This window comes from Suncus etruscus, chromosome 4 (assembly GCF_024139225.1).
Source record: "Suncus etruscus isolate mSunEtr1 chromosome 4, mSunEtr1.pri.cur, whole genome shotgun sequence".
In the NCBI taxonomy this organism is placed as follows: domain Eukaryota; kingdom Metazoa; phylum Chordata; class Mammalia; order Eulipotyphla; family Soricidae; genus Suncus; species Suncus etruscus.
The window spans coordinates 1,758,213-1,777,396 of record NC_064851.1 but is presented as its reverse complement, the minus strand read 5'-3'; the positions used below and the strand labels follow the sequence as shown (position 1 = coordinate 1,777,396).

Genomic DNA, 19,184 nt, shown 5'->3' with positions numbered 1-19,184 from the left:
CCTGGGCCAGCTGTGTGCAAGGCCAGTGTCCTACCTGCTATACACACTACCTCTTCGACCCCAGGAATTATGTTTTTGTACCATGCCAATCCAAAGACTTGCTTCTTTGGAGAAAAACGTGCAAACGAAAGTCAGTTAAAGAAAACATGGAGACTCCTCTGGCCCGTTTCTTCCATTTTCCACGGCTCCATCAGTTCTCAAGTTCCCCGTCTTTGTTTGCACAGTACTGCAGAATCCAGACTTCGCCTGCTTCCCCCCTCTTACTTGATGTGAATTGACCTTCTTTGTCTTTAACCCATGCTCGTTACTTCCCCCATTCTTTGGACAGTCCACTAGCATTTCACCAGATTGATTTGCTGGAATTTTTGTTTATTTTTCTTTTGTCCTCTACAAATGCACACACCTCAGTTGCTCTCAGGCTCTGTCCTGAAGAAATAATCTCTAAAGATCTGTACGTGCTGCCGTGGGCATCTCTAGACTCTTGATCTTGTGGGACTTCGGGGTAAGCGAATCTGGAATTAAATTAGTTTGTTTGTGTTTAGTCTTGGGACCACACCTGGCAGTGCTCAGGGGTTACTTCTGACTCTTTGCTCAGGAATCACTCCTGGCAGTGCTCAGAAAGCCAGAGAGGATGGCAGGGATCGAACCCATGCAAGGCAAAGGCCCTCCCTGCTGTGCTGTCTCTCCGGCCCCCTAGAGTTAAATTTCAACAAGTCGAGTTGTGCACATTTTTTTTTGTTTTGTTTTGTTTGAAGTTTTATTTATTTATATTTGTGAGTTTGTTTTTAAAATACTTTTATTGTGCTCGCTTTCGCAGCACATATACAAAAATTGGAATAATACAGAGGAGATTAGCATGGCCCCTGCGCAAGGATGACATGGAAATTCCTGAAGCGTTCCATTTTTTTTTGTTTTTGTTTTTTTGTTTTTGTTTTTGGGCCACACCCGGTGTTGCTAAGGGGTTACTCCTGGCTGTCTGCTCAGAAATAGCTCCTGGCAGGCACGGGGGACCATATGGGACACTGGGATTCGAACCAACCACCTTTGGTCCTGGATCGGCCGCTTGCAAGGCAAACGCCGCTGTGCTATCTCTCCGGGCCCCCATATTTTTAATGTGTAATAAATAAATGGGGTCTAAGCTCTGAAAAAAATATTTTAATTTAGGCACTGTGATTTACAAGTGACCATATTAAATTTTTTTGAACTGAAGCCCACCTACAGATATGTTTATAATCATGGTATATAAACAAAGACACTATTATAAGAAATTCAAAAAGGTCTTCAGTCGATTCCCCCCCCCCCCATTATTGTTTTTGGTTTTTGGGCCACACCCAGTGACACTCAAGGGTTACTCCTGGCTATGCGCTTAGAAATCACTCCTGGCTTGGGGACCATATGGGACACCAGGGGATGGAACCGTGGTTCTTCCTAGGCTAGTGCGGGCAAGGCTTTATCCCTTGCGCCACCACTCTGGGCCCCCATTTTCCTTTTTCTTTTTCTCCTTTCTCTTATTCTTCTTTCTCCTCTTCCTCTTCTTATTTCTCCTCCTCCTCTTTTACTTCCAAAAATATGGGACTTTGCGCAAATTTGCGTGTCATCCTTGCGCAGGAGCCATGCTAATCTTCTCTGTATCGTTCCAATTTTAGTATATGTGCTGCCAAAGCGAGCACAACACACATGGTTTTTTTGCTTTTGTTTCTGGAGCACACTCAGTGGTGCTTGGGGACCACTCCCGGGAGGTGCAAGGGAGGGGTTCATATGCTCCTGGGATCCAGCCTCAGGCTTCCTCTGGCAACACTGCCCTTTGCCTCGGCGGCTGTCTGAGTATCTCTTTGGCACTAGGGAGATGGGCTGGTTATGCCCAATGGCCTTCAGCCCTTCAAAAATCTGGCCTGATCATTCCAGCTCATCTAAGTTTTCTTCTGAGAACAGTGTTGACTTGTTTGTCATATTAGGTTACTTCATAGGAGAGAGCATATACGTTCTATGTTACAGATTCTTATGTGTGTTTCCTATCCCTTAGTAGTGCAGGATGGAAGCTCCGGGTCTCGGGCTTGCAGAGCAAGTGCTCTGCCACAGCTGCGTTAACCGCCAGAATGCTGGTGGGTTGTAAGTGAGCTCTCACCCCTCAGTCGTGCTGCTTCAGCTCCGTTTCCTTCTCCCTGCAGGAGGTGCTGGCCATAGTCCGGCTCCTGGACGCCCTGTGTGAGATGAGCACCAACATCGACCTGCTCAGCTACCTGCAGATCTGCCCGGGCCTGCTGGAGGCTGTGATCGGTGAGGGTGCATGTACCTGCTTCCCCAGTGAGGCCACCGCCCACTTCCTTAACAAACCCCCTGCCCCATTTCTCTATCGGAACCTCTGCCCTTTCTCCAACGAGCCCATCCCCCTGTTTGGGTCCCAAAGCCTCTGTGCCCACACGCCAGCCATGCACCATTCTCTCGTGCTAGGTTCTCATGAGTTTTGTGTCTTTTTTCCCAGGGCAGGATCATGGTGTTTTGCCACAGCTCCACTTCTGTGACATTCTGTGACATTCTGGCTCCCTCCGTACACCCTGTCACAGTTGAACCCCCCTCAGTAGACACTTCCTGGTAGTGATTTATCCATGACGGTGGGGCAGAAGTGATAACAGTGATGGTCCTTATATGACTGGCTTTACCGAATGGTTTTTGGGGGTTGGAAATCCTCCCAAGTGCACTCAGGGGACCCAGGGCTCTTGCTCAGCACCTCTCAGCCAGCTGGGCCAGTGGTTCAGTGTGGGGCCCGGATGATGCTGTGGTCTCCGGGCTCTGCAGTGTCTGGGACAACCAGGATGGGCCCAAGACTTGATTGGCGAGGACAGGCAGCCTTTGAAACCAGGGTCCAAGCCGGATTGTTGGCATTCTCTGATGCCTCTGTTCTCCCTCACTGGTCCCCCGTTCTACCCAGGTTTTCTAGTAAACTTCCCCTGTTGCATTTATGGGCCAGGATGAACAGCATCAGGCTCCAGGGAGTGTGTGTTCTCGTACTAAAGAAACTGTTTCAACAAGAAATGCTGCTGCTTAGGGACTTCTTGTTGACTGAGAAGCTGTTTGCAGAATCACTCAAGCAGTACCGGTTGCTTGTGGTCAGCCTCCCCTCACCTCCCCTGGCCATTCCATCTAGACAAGATTATCGCCTCAGGAGACACTTGCACACATAGGAAGATGGATTTGTATCTCCAAGCTGCCGCCTTAGTCGTCAGCTGTGAGAAATGTTTGGAATCCCCCATCAGAGTTTCAACTGGAATGCAGTCTTTTAAAGTGAAAATCAAAGAGCCCCGAACTGGGAAGTGGAATTCCTGGGACCAAAGCGTCTGAGCCAGGCCAGACCAGGCCCCAGATCAGCCTCACCAACCAGGCCTGTCTCTAGCCATCCCTCCCACTGACAGCACAGGTGGAGGCCGGGGAGATGGTTCAAAAGAATGGAGCATGCGCTTTACATGTGGGAGCCCTAGATTTGATCCTCACTACCTCCTGGTCCCCTAAAACTGTGTGGTACCCCTGAATACTGGGTATGACCCCAAAACATCTGACTGGAGAGAGTGTAGAGTCTGTACATTGTTTTACAGCTGACTTAGCTGTATTCCTGCTGCAAACCCCTGGACTCCCCCCCCCCCCCACACACACACCCAGGCCTCACTCTTTTTTTGGGCCACACCTGGCAGCACTCAGGTTACTCCTGGCTCTGAACTCTGAGCTCAGAAATTGGTCCTGGCAGGCTCTGGGGATCATATGGGATGCTGGGAATCGGACTCGAGTTAGTCCGGGGTTGTCCACATGCAAGGCAAATGCCCTGCTGCTGTACTATTGCTCTGCACCCCTCTTTCATTGTTTTGTTTTTTTTTTTTTGGTTTTTGGGCCACACCCGGCGGTGCTCAGGGGTTACTCCTGGCTGTCTGCTCAGAAATAGCTCCTGGCAGGCACGGGGGACCATATGGGACACCGGGATTCGAACCAACCACCTTTGGTCCTGGATCGGCTGCTTGCAAGGCAAACGCCGCTGTGCTATCTCTCCGGGCCCTCTTTCATTGTTTTTAACCAATCGTAATCCGTGGGAATCAGTGATGCATGTTTGTGCCAAACTGGCTCAGTGTGCTGGTGGCAACATCCTGTGGGAAATGCATTTCCTTGTCCTTGTTCCAGGCCTCTTGCGGCTCATCCACACAGCAGGCAGCGACGGCACCAGCATCTTCTGCACCAACAGCAACGTCCGAGCCGATGGGGATGTGTCCAGTGCTGTTGAGGGCTTCCGCTCCCACCTCATCCGCCTGATTGGGAACCTGTGTTACAAGAACCGGGAGAATCAAGATAAGGTGAGATGCCAGTGGGGCATGACAGGCCGCTCTTTGGCTCAGGGCATTCTTGCCCTTCTGAGTGAAAGCCCCAGGCTGCTGCTATCTAAGTCTGTTTTTGTGCGTGTTAACAGGGTATGACTCCCCCCCCCCCCCAAATGTCTGTGTACTAGAGAGAAATATCAGAGAACCCATGGTTTCTGCCAAGCTCAGTAGTTAACAGTGTCCAGGATATGGTTTCACATATGGGAAACTGTCATCCGTATTAAGGACCAAAGAGAATTTGGCTGGTGCAGTAACAACGGTTACTTGCTATGATGGGGAGGAATTTCTTTTTTTTTCTTTTTTGTTTTTGGGTCACACCCGGCAGCACTCAGGGGTTACTCCTGGCTCTGCGCTCAGAAATCACTTCTGGCAGGCTCGGGGGACCATATGGGATGCCAGGATTCGAACCACTGTCCTTCTGCATGCAAGGCAAACACACTACCTCCATGCTATCTCTCCGGCCCCGGATTTTTTTTTTAACCTAGTTGTAACTCTGAATAAGGAGATAAAGGAAAAGATGCTTTCAGGTACCGCAAAGAGAGCCTAGGTCAGCGAAACACAAGGAACCCTAAAAATAAAATTAAATTAAAAAAAAAGAAAAGAATGAGATGGAAATTTCAGAGATGAAATATGTCATATTCATATTGATCCACAGGAGCATGGCAAAAATATGGGGCTGGAGCAATAGCGAAGAGGGGAGGGCTTTTGCCTTGCATGTGGCCCACCTGGGTTCAATCCCTCGTATCCTATAGGGTCCCCCAAACCTGTCAGGAGTGATTTCTGAGCATAGAGCAGGGATAAACCCTGAGCCTGGCCAGTTATGCCCCCCCAATAAATTGTTCCTGGGCAAACATAACAACCCAGTCGAAGTGTCTGAGTAGACCCAGTGTACTTGGGGGCAGTGCTGTTTGGAAATGCGAACGAAATTAGGCCGCGCCGAAGAAGGCCCTGCCTCTGTTCTGGGCTGAGAAAGGCTCTTGTTTCGGAGAGAACCGAGCGAGGGAGGCCCCCAGTGAGGGGTTTCTGGGTGCAGGGTCCGACCACGTAGGCAGCCTCTGAGGGCCAGGGCACCCATGTCAGCAGGAGGGGACAGAGACCGGGAAAAGGCTCTGAGGTCGCCAGCAGATCCTTCCAGAGGGTGTGTATGCGTGTGAACACTCTGACCCTCACACACACCCCGTGGGCTCCTACTGATGCAGTCGGGTCCCACGAGGCAGAAGACATCTTTCTAGAAGTGCAGTGGCCAACCTTGTGGGCTGCAGTGACAGCGCAGTGGGGAGGGTGTTTGCCTTGCACGTGGCCAACCCCGGTTTTATCCACAGCATCCCAGAGTCCCTTAAGCCTGCTAGGAGAGTTTCTGGAGCACAGAGTCAGGAATTAACCCTGGGTGTGACTCAAAAAAGAAAAGAAAAACACTAAAAAAAAAATTAACTCAAACCCCAGCCTCGGTGCCTTCTGGTTGGGGCCTTTAGTGGGCGGCACTGAGCCAGGGAGAAACTGAGGCAATTCTTAGATCAGAGAGCGTACACCTTCCGACGCCTGCAAGTGTTTACTGAGAGCAGCTGCACCGTTAGCCAGCACACCCGGGCAAGGCATGGCAGGACCCTGTGGACTCCCGGGGCCCCTGCAGCCCCTTCTGCTACTGCTCTAGGGCTCATGCTTTACATAGAGAAGCCAGACCTGCTCCTGCGAGTGGTTCCATCAGCCTCTCCAAGGCTCCAAGATCTTCCCCTCCAAGTCGGCAACAAAAGGCAAGGCAAACACGAGGAAAAACCGCTTTGCAGCTCCTCAACAGAGGCAGACCTGGCTTTTAAAGGTAACATGTTCCCCTTTCTCGACCACTTGCTCCTTTTTGAAAACCAGCCCAGTAATTTTCCAGCAGTTGTCCCCCTGCCCCAAGATTCGAATGAGGATGGAGAGCTCCCTTATGTGATGAAACTGGTGCATGATGTATGTGAACGAGGCACATGTGATGGCCTTGCCCGGCCTTTGCTTCGTTTCTTCTCTCCTGTTCTTCGGGATGGACACCCCCCCTGGTATCTGTGCGTGCCACTGTTTGATCCTGGGTACGTGGAAGTACCTTCCTGCTTGGAAGCCAAGTCGTGATTTGCTCGATGTGGCTGAAGTGCAGGGTTCCCCTTGAGGGAATAGGAGGAAGCCCTGGATGCCCCTACACCGGGCTGTTCGGTCCCTGTTTCACTGTCAGAGCTGCCCCCTTTCATCAAGATTGGGGGAATGTGCCCCAAGACTCGGATCCTCGCTAGAGAGGTCATGAACGTGTTGTCCTCCCTCACCCAGGATAGGGATGCGGGGCCGAGGCCACAGCCCTGCAGAGCAGGTTCTGAGCCACATTCCAGGGCACGCTGGGCAGCTGGTGGGTGATGGCGCCCAAGCAGAATATTGTTTCCCCGGCCTCCTGTCCCCCGGTCTCCTCGCTTGCGCTGCTTTTGCTTTGAGAGCTATGCAGGGGGCTTCAGAGGCCAAGCTCAAAGGCAGGCTTCTGAGAGACTTGACCCTGAACACTCTGGAAACGGGTGCTCCTGTTCTTGGGTCACCCACGAGTCTGGTCCCAGATCCAGGCCTGACACTCAGGTGGACTTGGCTCCACCTGCTTTGCCCTGTTCACCAGGTTGAATGTCAGTGGCCTCGGGAACAGCCAGATGAGCAGACAGGAGTCACTTCCACTCCCCTCAAGCCAGATGACCCTGGGACTCGGCATTTCTAGATTCTCCCTACACCGCCCGGCAGCTCTGCGGCTGGTCAGCAGCATTCATGGCATGCTTCGTGCTGCTAGCTGTGGCACCCCATTGCATCCTGAGAGGCCCTTCCCCCTGCACCTGCTCTGTGCTCAGGGGACTGGGGATCCTTGGAGGCAGAGGTGGGAAGACCGTCATTTCTCAAGGGCCTGCGAAGACTGGCATGATCAGTGGCCCTGGTACACAATGTCTACTGAGTGAGAGAGACCAAGGCGGGGGTGGGTGGGCAGCTGGGCCTCTTACTGGGGCAGCCTGGCAGCCCCTCTAGGTATGGCTTTGTGCTAACTCGGGAGACTTAGGCTCCTATTCTCGAGTCTGGGTTGCTCTCTCCAGGACCCTCCAGTGCCGGTTCTGTCCACATGCCCCAGGGAGGTGTGCTCCGCTCGAGTAACAGAGGCGGGAGACTTGTCCACAGTGAGCCCTGGTGGAGCCTCTGGGACAGGCTGTCTTCTTTGTCTCTGGGGCTCCGCTCACCTTGGCCGCTTCACCGATTTGTCGTGATGAACTTTACCCCCGGCTTCTGTGGGCCTGAAACGGAGCTTCTGGGCGGGTTTCTGTTGCCGAAAGCACATGGACACAAAGGCCCTGGATACAGGAAAGCATTCTTGGACCGATACTGACAAGAGTGAGGAGTCTGAGGACTGTGAGGATTTCTGCCTCTTCCCTGTTTCTCACTTGCTGTTGTCACAACTTTTCGATAGCTTGATTCGAACCAACATCAGGATGTTTTAGAAAATGGACAGGCAAGGTTCCATTTTGATGACTCTCTCTATAAGAGAACTAGGCCGTTGTGCAGCTGGACAGGCCGTCCCCATCCCACTCGGCCATGCTGGCTTTGAACCCCTTGTTCTGCTGAGGTTTTGCTTTTCTCTTCCTCCTCCTCCAAAGCTTCCTGGGGAGCACCTGCAGATGTGTGCCCTGCTTCATACATACACCTGTCAGGTTGCAGGCGGAAGAGCAGAGAAAGTGGGTCTGTTATGTGTGGAAAATCTCCACGTGCACATTAGAAAGATGCTGGACTTTACTTGGACCCTCCAGTTCAGGGTTATCTATTACGAAGGTGATTCATACACAAAAATGTCCCTTGTGGTGCAGAGTTTTTATTTAGATGCTTTGCCCATTGTGTCATGCTAAGCACCTCGGATGTCCCTATGCTGTGGGAGGCTGGCAGGAAATCTTTCTTAAGTGCGACTTCATATTTTAAACTATCTGGTTGGTGTTCACTGCACACTGAACACTCTATGGAAAAGTTTTTTTTTTGTTTTTACTTTTTCTAGATCCATTACTTTTTTTTTTTTTTTTTTTTGGTTTTTGGGCCACACCCGGTAACGCTCAGGGGTTACTCCTGGCTATGCGCTCAGAAGTTGCTCCTGGCTTGGGGGACCATATGGGACACCGGGGGATCGAACCGCGGTCCGTCCAAGGCTACCGCAGGCAAGGCAGGCGCACCTTACCTTTAGCGCCACCGCCCGGCCCCTAGATCCATTACTTTTAATAAAAGAACTAGAATTAGTGAACTAAAATTTCAGTAGACCAGACTTTGATGGAAAATAACTCAAAACTTTCAAAAAAATAAGATCCCATTAGTGGTACCAGTTATATGGCAAAGAGATTAATTTTCTATCAGGGAAAGGCAAGGACACCATAGAAAGGATTCCATTACTGCATGGATGGCTGAACACTCCCGTAGGCTCTGAAAACAACGTCAATAAAATAATCCTCCTCTTCGAGCAGTTCCTGGTTGTGTTCGCAAAGACAATGTACACACATTTTTAAGTGAAAATTAATGGTTCTCTAAATTGTGGATTTTGGAACATTTATTTTTGAAAAAATTTCTGCGTATATTGTATATGTTTAAATATGTAGATACTTATAGAAGTGTCCTAACTTATTGTGGTATGTTTCTACTCTAAGAATATTTGAATATTAAGAATACTCTAGGGGCCGGAGAGATAGCATGGAGGTAAGGTGTTTGCCTTGCATGCAGAAGGACAGAGGTTTGAATCCCAGCTTTCCATAGGTCCCCTGAGCCTGCCAGGAGTGATTTCTGAGCATAGAGCCAGGAGTAACCCCTGAACGCTGCCGGGTGTGACCCAAAAACCAAAAAGAAAAAGAATACTCTTAAGAATAGCAGCATAGGGGCCGGAGAGATAGCATGGAGGTAAGGCGTTTGCCTTTCATGCAGAAGGTCATCGGTTCGAATCCCGGCGACCCATATGGTCCCCCGTGCCTGCCGGGAGCAATTTCTGAGCATGGAGCCAGGAGTGGCCCCTGAGCACTGCCGGGTGTGACCCAAAAACCACAAAAAAAAAAAAAAAAAAAAAAAGAATAGCAGCATAATATTTGCAAATAATTTTATTAAAGGTTTCTTTTTTGTTTGTTTGTTTTTGGGCCACACCTGGTGGTAGCACTCCTGGCTATCTGCTCAGAAATAGCCCCTGGCAGGCACACGGGACCATATGGGATGCCGGCATTTGAACCAATCACCTTGGGTCCTGGATTGGCTGCTTGCAAGGCAAATGCCGCTGTGCTATCTCTCCGGCCCCAAAAGTTTGCTTTTTTTGTTTTGTTTTGTTTTTGCCATGCTGGGATCTAACCCAGGGCCTCATACAAACAAGGCTCTCTCTCTTCTGGTTTTAAGAACTCTTATAACCAGGTGTGGGGTTTTTTCCCCATGAGATTTTAGACTAAATTTACAGTTGTTCTGCATCCGGGCAGGCATGGTTGTTCATAGCTGATGTGCATTGGAGCAGAAGGTGCAGGATCAGCTTCGATTCAGACCCGAGGGCCCAGAGTGGGCAGGCTGGCCAGTGCTTTCTTCAGGGCTCTTCTGGTTGGAACAGCCCAATGCGCGAGACTCCTGGTAGATCAGGACCCTGAAGCGCATTGTTCTGGCCACGTTAGTCGTTTTTTCGTTTGTTTTTTGGGTCACACCCAGCAGCGCTCGGGGGTTATTCCTGGCTCCACGCTCAGAAATCGCTCCCGGCAAGCTCAGGGGACCATATATGATGCTGGGATTCGAACCACCGTCCTTCTGCATGCAAGGCAAACACCTTATCTCCATGCTATCTCTCTGGCCCCATGTTAGTCGTTTTGCTTGGTGCTCTCGCTTAGTATTTGGCTTTGCTCATCAGTACCGGCTAACCTGGTAGTTACCTGGACAGTCAAGTGAGTGTCCTGCAGAGAAAGGGTTAGTTAGTGGCTGGTGTATGCTTAGGAAGGTGGGCCAGTAAAGGTTCGGGGAGACAGGCTGGGATCAGGCCTTTAGGAAGGAGTCTGGAGCAGGGGTCCTCAAACTTTTTAAACAGGGGGCCAGTTCACTGTCCTTCAGACTGTTGGAGGGCCAGATTATAGTTAAAACAAAAATTATGAACAAATTTCTATGCACACTGCATATATCTTATTTAGAAGTGAAGAAACAGGGCCCGGAGAGATAGCACAGCGGCATTTGCCTTGCAAGCGGCCGATTCAGGACCAAAGGTGGTTGGTTCGAATCCCGGTGTCCCATATGGTCTCCCGTGCCTGCCAGGAGCTATTTCTGAGCAGACAGCCAGGAGTAACCCATGAGCACTGCCGGGTGTGGCCCAAAAACCAAAAAAAAAAAGAAGTGAAGAAACAAAATGGGAATAAATACAATATGTGGCCCGCGGGCCATAGTTTGAAGACCCCTGGTCTGGAAGGTACAAAGTTTCTGTGTTCTGGCTTTACCCAAGGTGGGATGTTGGCATCCGTGGCTTTCTGGGAAGCATTCTCCCTCCTTGTGCTCGTGCCCCCCTAGACTTGCTACGCTAGCCTTCACGCTCTCCCCTCAGTTTGTGCCGACATGGGAATCTGGTTCAGCCGGTTCGTCATAGCACATGTGTCAGTATGTACATCTGTGTCTCCACATGTGCTCACACACACACACACACACACACACACACACACACACACACACACACACACACGGCAGCGACCCTCCTCCCAGCATTTGAGGACAGACGCCCATGCAGATGTGGGTCTCCCTCTTTTGCCCTGTCAGCCGGCCCTCCCCAGCTCGCCACATCTCTCCGAGCCATCCTGGAGCAGCTTCACTTCACTCCAGGTCGTTTTTTTCCCAGGGAAACTTCAGGCCTACCATCCTGCCCGACATAAACTGAAGCGTTCCAGGGGGGTCCAGGGAGCAGCCCAGCCATAGGTAGGGCCTTGGGATCCCAGAGTGGACAGAGAATCCAGGGTGGTGCCAGTTGGGCTTTGGGGCCCTTTCAGGCGTCCCCTTGGGGCATGAGTCTACAGGAATGACTCAGCCACCCTGAGTCTGTAGCTTCTGGGAAGGGGAGAATCCGGCTACCTGGCTAGTAGCAGCATCTTCTGATCCTGGTTTTTCCCCCTCTCGCATCTTGCCGACAATGAAGAGATCTGCTTCCTTTCAGACTCTCACTCTGCATAAACAACACGGTGGTGCGTTCTCTGGTTCCACAGGTTTGCAGAAAGTGGCAGTTGCCTCTATAGTCTGTGTACACAGCCCCCTTCCAGACAGCTTGGGTGCCACAGAGAGAAAGTAAGAGTGGATATGAACACTTATTTCACAAGAGAATCATTTTTTTTGGAGCCAGGAGCGATAGCGCTGCGAGGAGGGCATTTGTCTTGCATGTGGCCAACCCAGATTTGGTCCCCAGCACCCCATGTGGTTCCCCGAGCCTGCCAGGAGTGTTTCCTGAGCACAGAGCCAGGAGTAATATCCGAGCGCCAGTGGGTGTGGCCCATATAGAAAACGAAACAAGAATCATTTTTTCTTGTCACACCCAACTCACGTGCTTGCCAAGCTGAACTGCCCCGTGTTTTGTCTCCTCCAAAGCAGAGAGCCAGGTCCTGGAGCTCAGTGATTCTGGGCTCCAGCCCCCTCGGACCCTGCCTGTGTCTTTTTCGGCCACAGGCAGGTGGCACCGAACCCGGCTCTTGGACTCCAAGCTCAACAGCAGAGGCAGGATCGGGCTTGCTCCGAATTCCACTTCTCTGTAATGTAATCCCGGTTCAAGAAATATGTCAAAATTCATAAATCAAGCTGTCACCGGCAGTTTCCTGAGCCTGCACGTTGCTGTTACAGTCAATGAAATTAAAATTCCTCTCTAGAGTGCACACGGCCTGGTTGGCTTTGTTGCTGCTTAACCATTTTTTTTTCCCCTTTTAACTCACCTCACCCCCGGTTTCTCCATCTTGTTATAAGATCTGCTTATTCTTTTGCAGAAAAGACAAACTGTGCGGCTGGAGAGATGGGGCAGTGGGTAGAGCACTTGCCTTACATGTGGGTTTGATTTCCCCAGTACTCAGTATGGGCCCCTGAGCAAAGAAGCAGAAGCGAGTCCTAAGTACCCACAGGTATTACACCTCCTGCCCCAAAGGCATCGTGCTTTTTTCAAAACGAACTGAAAGTTCTTCATATAAAGATGAGTCGGCACTCTTTCTTGTCATGCCTCTCTGGGTCTGTGCGGGCCTTTGGGGGGCTGGAAGTGCGTGAAGGAGGCACCCAGGGAGCCCCAGTACTATGTAGAGAGTGCACAGCTGAGAGTGCATGATATGCAATCACACTTCATACACGCATGCACACAACTGAACTCAGATACATCCCACTGCACTCTGGGAGCCTTCGTGGGGTGCATCTGGCTCCAGCCCTGCCAAGAAAGTGCTCACTTTCCATCTAGGGGAGGATGACAGCTCTCGGCACACCTGAGTGGACACCCACAGATCAAGCCACTCCTCACGGCGTGTGCTCCTGGGGCTTCGAGCATGGACCATCTGTCTTGGTGTGGGACTCTGCCCTCCCTCGGGTCTTGTCGTGGGTGACTGCGGCTTTGTGGTGTCTTCCCGGAGCCTCGTGGTTTGGAGGGTTGGCATGTCCACGGTCAGTCTCCAGGTCTTGGCCACAGTGACCTTGGATGGATTGGTGTTTCACAGTAAGAATTCTGTCCCAGTGCCCAGAACAGGGAATAGTCAGCTGAGAGTGAGGAAAACAGACCAGAAACCAAGATGTACCTGGTCTGGGGTAGAAGGAGGGAAGATTGTGAAAACCCTTCATCTCTAAGCCCGTTTTATTGCAAGGCCATGTTTGCATACATATGTGTGTAGGTGAGAACCAGAATTTTGATTCCCCCAAAATGGACATTTCTTTTTTGTTTTGGTTTGGTGTTCTGCACTTAGGAATCACTCCTGGGCCCAGAGAGATAGCACAGCAGCGTTTGCCTTGCAAGCAGCCAATCCAGGACCAAAGGTGGTTGGTTCAAATCCCGGTGTCCCATATGGTCCCCCGTGCCTGCCAGGAGCTATTTCTGAGCAGACAGCCAGGAGTAACCCTTGACACTGCCGGGTGTGGCCCAAAAAAAAAAAAAAGGAATCACTCCTGGCAGTGCTCGGCGGACGAACTGGGTGCCTGGGTCAGCACCGTGCAAGGCAGATATCCTCCCCACTGTAATATCACTCCAATCCCTGAAATTTCATAAGCTATTAAAATATCCTATAAAGCGGAAATAAGATGATGCTTGGAGGTCTGTAGTTAGTGGAAGAAAGCATCTACTTTAAAGATAGACTGTCAAGAAGTTTTAAAAAGCTCAGGTATGGCCAGGAAGGCTTACCAATCCTGAGAGAAGAAAAAGCGAGAAGCAAAAAGCCAGTAAACAGACCAAAGTGAATTGGGGATGAGGAGGAGACAACATAGGAAAAAAACATGAATCCCCCTAGTAGCAAACACCTATTAGACCTGAAATCCATCAAAGAGAGGATTGTGCGAGTTGGCACAGCAGAAATCTAAAAGGACCTTTTACTGATTTTTTTTCTTCTTCAGAATAAACAAAGATATTTATCAATTAGAAATGCCGAAGATTGTATATTTGACTTTTGGGGGATGCTCGGGTTCCTCCTGGCAGGCTCAGGGGACCATATGGGATGCTGAGGACTGAAGGTAGGCCTGCGTGTACAAGGCAAACAGCCTCCCTTCCCTTCTGTGCCTCCAACAACCCCAATCAAACATTTGACTTTGGATCAGGAAACCTCGCTCTGGCTTCACTAGACCAAATTCACTTTCACCCTGAGCTCTGCTCAATAAGATCCGGTGACCCTGTACAGGCAAGTGAGTCTGACATCTTTCCTGCCATCAGAAACAGTCCCCGGGGGACCTCTGGAAGAGAGGCTGACTGGGTGATCGATCGGCTGGGCTAATGCTTGCTATAGGTGGTGTTAGGGTCACACTTCCTTCCCACCCCTTGAGATTGTTGCAATGTGGCAGTAAGATATGCTTCCCCGAAATCAGTGCCCCTTGAGACCATTGCCTTTGGGAATTCATAGTGGGGCGCAAGGTTTCTGAGAAGCCTTCCTTGATGTGTTTTCTGGTAGGTTAAATGTGTAAGGTCTCCAGGTGCACATGTGCTTAACAGAAATAACCCAAGAGACATAAATTAAAGATGTGCCCCCCCCCCCCGTACGGTTGCCATCTTCACTGTGGCTGTGAATTGCTTTGAGAACAAGATTGTGTGGTCAGAGGAGCGTGTGCTCTGTGACAGCACATAGAACCAGGGGCCACCCAGTTCTTGGTGCTGCGGCCTACAGAATTAGAGAGACAGGCGGATGGTTGGACAGCCGATGGACAGACAAGACATTTCTTCCGTTGTGTTGAATCTTCTTTGTTCCCTTCAGAGGCAGAACGGTCACAATGATCATGTGGGGCAGGAGTACTGACTTGGAAGTAGTAGCTCCTACTGGGTCCCATTTTCTGTGAGTTTCAGAGTCTAACCAAGTTTCTGGTGCTCTGATGTCAGGAAGCGTCTTCAGTTCAACACGAACATGCTCTTGGTTTAAGTCAGGGAGTAGGACTCGCTAAAAAAAATTGAAATGGGGCCAGAACTATAATAGCACAATGCCTTGCACGTGGCTGACCTGGGTTCAATCCCCAGCATCCACCATATGGTTCCTTGAGCCTGCAAGGAGGAACCCCTGAGCACTGCCAGGTGTGACCCCCCCCAAAAAAAAAAAACCAAAATTGCTATGGAACTGTCAGTCACATCTAAAACAGTTTTGATCTTGAGCTTATTTAGTAATTTTAATTTTTTATTTTCTTTTTGGTTTTTGGGCCACACTGTCTCTGAGCTCAGAAATCACCCCTGGAAGGGTCAGGGGACATCTGTCCTGGGTCGGCTCCTTGCAAGGCTATGCCTTACTGCTGTGCTCTCTCCGGCCTGGCTTGTTTTTGTTTTTGTTTGTTTTTTGGTCACACCAGCAGCTCGAGGGATTCCTCCTGGCTCTAGGCTCAGAAATCACTCCTGGCAGGCTCAGGGGACCATATGGGATACCGGGATTCGAACCACTGTCCTTCTGCATGCAAGGCAAATGCCCTACCTCCATGCTATCTTTCCGGCCCTTGGCTTTTTTTCTTATGTGTTTTTTTTGATACTAAATAACATTTTTTTAAATTTTTTTCTTTATTTTAACATATTGATTACAAATATGATTGTGATTAGGTTTCAGTCATGTAAAGAATACCTCCCTTCACCAGTGCAACATTCCCACCACCAATGTCCCAAATCTCCCTCCATCCCACCCCACCCCACCCCACCCCCACCTGTACTCCAGACCAGCTTTCCAGTTCCCTCATTCATTCACATGCTTATGGTAGTTCTCTGTGTAGTTATTTCTATAACTGCACTCACCACTCTTTGTGGTGAGCTTCATGAAGTGAGCTGGAAGTTCCAGCCCTCCTCTCATTGTCTCTGAGGATTGTTGCAAAAATGACTTTTATTTTTCTTAAAATCCATAGATGAGTGAGACTAATCTGCGTCTCTCTCTCCCCCTTTGACTTATTTCACTCAGCATGATAGAGTCCATGTACATCCATGTATAGGAAAATTTCATGACTTCATCTCTCCTGAAGGCTGCATAATATTCCATTGTGTATATGTACCACAGTTTCTTTAGCCATTCGTCTGTTGAAGGGCATCTTGGTTGTTTTCAGAGCCTGGCTATTTTGAATAGTGCTGCAATAAATATAGATGTGAGGAAGGGGTTTTTGTATTGTATTCTTGTGTTCTTGGGGTGTATCCTTAAGGATATATCCCTAGGAGTGGAATAGCTGGGTCGAATGGGAGCTCAATTTCCAGATTCTGGAGGAATCTCCATATCACTTTCCATAGAGGTTGGACTAGATGACATTCCCACCAGCAGTGGATAAGAGCCTTCTCTTTTCAAATTGAAATTATATCAATTTATATCAATATATACCTCAAGCCACATTTTATACAAACAATTCAATAGATCACTTTCTTAAACACCTGATTCTCCAGTATTTCTTTTTTTTTTATTTTATTTAAACACCTTGATTACATACATGATTGTGTTTGGGTTTCAGTCATGTAAAGAACACTACCATCACCAGTGTGAGCCAGGCAGAAGGTAGAAATGCAGGGGATCCAAGACACATTCCTGTGAGCTCTTTTGAATCTTCTTGTTGCCATTCTCGGGCTCCTCACCCTCATTTCTGATGCTGGTTTTATACCTTTCCTTGGGAATTTGACTCACACCCAGAGCCTGAGTCCTCCTGCCATCTCACACTATGGATGTGGATCCAAACCCGCTACTGGGTCCCAGCAACTGTCAGTTGGGCCGTGTGGGATCTTGCCTGTAGCTCTGAGCGAGCATGCAGCCTGGCACTGAGCCTGTATTTCGGGAAAGCCCCCCCCCCCCCCCCCCCGGTGTCTGTGCGTGCCATCTGCTGCGCCCCCACCAGCACACGCGATCCTGGGCGCTCAGAAATGCATCTGGTCCAGGGCTTGATGCTCAAGGAATTCTTGGGGGGATGGTGGGGGTGGAGAGGCAGGTTTAGTAAAGCGGTTCCACAAGGCAGTGTCTGGTGTGGGCAAGAGCAAAGCCTGCACCCAGGAGTGCTTGAATGTTTGCTGTAGCGGAGGAATCCGCAGGATCTGGGGTGGGGGTGACCCGCAGGCAGGTATTGGGCGGAGTCCCACCACTGGGAGCCAGTTTGTCCACCTGGAACCCAGGGGCTGTGTGGACCAGGCCATGGGTTCTGGACTCACGGGTAGAGTTGGGGTCCTGGGGACAGTGCCGGGCTGGGGAGAGCTGTGGTGTCCTCAGTTTCCAAAGTTGCTCACCACTTCTCTGTCCCTATGGGGGTCTCCAGCTCACCTCGTCTCCTACCCCTTCCTTCCCTCCCTCTCCTTCTCTCTGCTTCTTCCTCCACCTGGATTTTGTTTTCTGATCCAGGATGCAAGGGGATGGTCCTCCTGTGAGCCCCTGACCCCCAGGTAGTCAGTCTGTTTTGTGTCTGCCCATCTGAGGCCTGGGAGCGCTGCTCCTCCTCCTGGTCTCAGTGGGGGTGTAAATCTGGGCCTGACCTGCTCACCTCTCCGAGGCTTGTCCTGGCAGACAGTAGCCCCAGGAACCAGCAGCCTGTGGGGCCTCTGCGCACTGGTACTTTCATTTCTCTTCATGTTCCTGTGTCAACTCACAATCAACCCCCAACCCAAGCACCTGAAAATCTCAGCTTGGTTGGACACTTGGTACATGTACTGCTGACGTGCGTGGCACAAGGATGTGGCAATTGTTCGGTTACTTTGCACCCTTGGTCTTTTCTTTTCACTTGGGGCTTCTTTTTGGTAGGTTTGTCTGGGGGCCACACCCAGCAGTGCTCAGGCCTGTACTCGGGGATTACTCCTGGCGGTGCTCGGGGACCCTCTGGGATGCTAGAGATCAGACCCAGGTTGTCCCCTGCAATCCCCCACTGGAGGATGGCTCTGGCCCCCTCCCTTTGGGCTTCCGGTGTGACACCAAAGTGCCTTGCTGTCTGGGTGACATCCAGCTACCTGGTATCCCCACAGGGTAGGGCCCAGAAATGAGTCCGTCCACCAGACAGGCGGGCCTTCCAGCATCTTCTTATACTCCGTCCTGGCAGAATGTCGGGCAAGCACGATGATTGGGTGGTCTCAGTGCCTGGACACTCCTGATGATAAGGCCGTTGCATTGGTTGGACGGTCACGGTGATTTGGGGGGGGGACATGGTGATTTGGGCCTTGCAGTGATTGGGCCAGTGGGGTGATTGGATGGTCATGGTGACTGGGCGGGTGCGGTGATTGGGCGGACATGGTGATTTGGGCCTCCCGATGATTGGGTGGTTGTGCCAGCGGGCTGTCTCGGTGACTTTGCTTCCTGACTCTTATCAATGCCTTTCAATTTTCATTTTTATTTATTTTGGGTTTAGGGGACACATCCAGTGGCTCTCAGGGTTTCCTCCTGATTCTACATTCAGAAATTGCTCCTAGCAGGCTTGGGGAACCCTATGGAATGCTGGGGATTGAACCCGGGTCATGCAAGGCAAATGCCCTCCCTGCTGTGCTATTGCTCCAGCCCCAAGACTTATGTAATTGAATCACTGTGAGATAGTTGTAATATTATTGCTGGTTTTGTTTCAGTCATACAGTGTCCAGCACCCTTCACCGGAGCACATTTCCCACCACCCGTGTCCCCAGTGTCCCTTATGCCTCCCCTGCCCGCTCTCCTGGCTGCCTTTGGACAGACATCTTTCTTCGCTCTCCCCCTTTTCTTTCTTTTCCTTTTTTTCCTTTTAGACACTGGTTTGCAATATTGTCACCGAAGGGGCATCATCCCTCTCTCTTTCCCTCCTTCCAGCACCCAGTTCTTGTCCAGAGTGCTCATTCCACTGTCACTGTCATGGTGCTCCCTTCTCTGCCCTCACTGCATCCCCTGCTCAGTGATAAGCTTCCTTCCCATTGCCCTGCACTTCTGGCCCTCATTAATTGCCTCTGGGTATTAGCACCCTATTACCTTTTTTTAATATCCCACATTTGAGTGCCATCAGTCTAGGTCCACCCCACTCCCTCTGACTCATTTTGCTCAGCCTAAGAGGCTGTTATGGTCCATGCGTGCACGAGATCCAGGACCCGTCCTGCAGGTTCGGCCCCGAGATGAGTTTTTCAAATAAAGCTTAAGGATCCTTTTTGTTCCTTCAGCCTCTTCAAGTAGCGACTGTTCTGTTTACAGCCCCCAAATGACAGGACCTTTCCAGAAAGAATCA

The 19,184-nt window shown here is 50.4% G+C and overlaps 1 protein-coding gene and 2 non-coding genes across 3 annotated transcripts in view; 2 read left to right on the top strand and 1 right to left on the bottom strand.

The window, feature by feature from the left end:
• The window catches only part of ATXN10 (ataxin 10), a 78,253-nt gene that overhangs the window by 35,580 nt on the left and 23,489 nt on the right, over positions 1-19,184 (top strand). The window contains exons 8-9 of the mRNA XM_049771614.1: positions 2,169-2,277; positions 4,165-4,334. Of these exons, the coding sequence (XP_049627571.1) occupies positions 2,169-2,277; positions 4,165-4,334 (279 nt within the window). The remainder of the gene's footprint in view (positions 1-2,168; positions 2,278-4,164; positions 4,335-19,184) is intronic.
• Positions 802-908, top strand: LOC126008418 (U6 spliceosomal RNA). Its single transcript, XR_007495750.1, has one exon. It is a non-coding gene; the product is annotated as a U6 spliceosomal RNA (small nuclear RNA).
• LOC126008378 (U6 spliceosomal RNA) lies at positions 1,564-1,670 on the bottom strand. Its single transcript, XR_007495714.1, has one exon. It is a non-coding gene; the product is annotated as a U6 spliceosomal RNA (small nuclear RNA).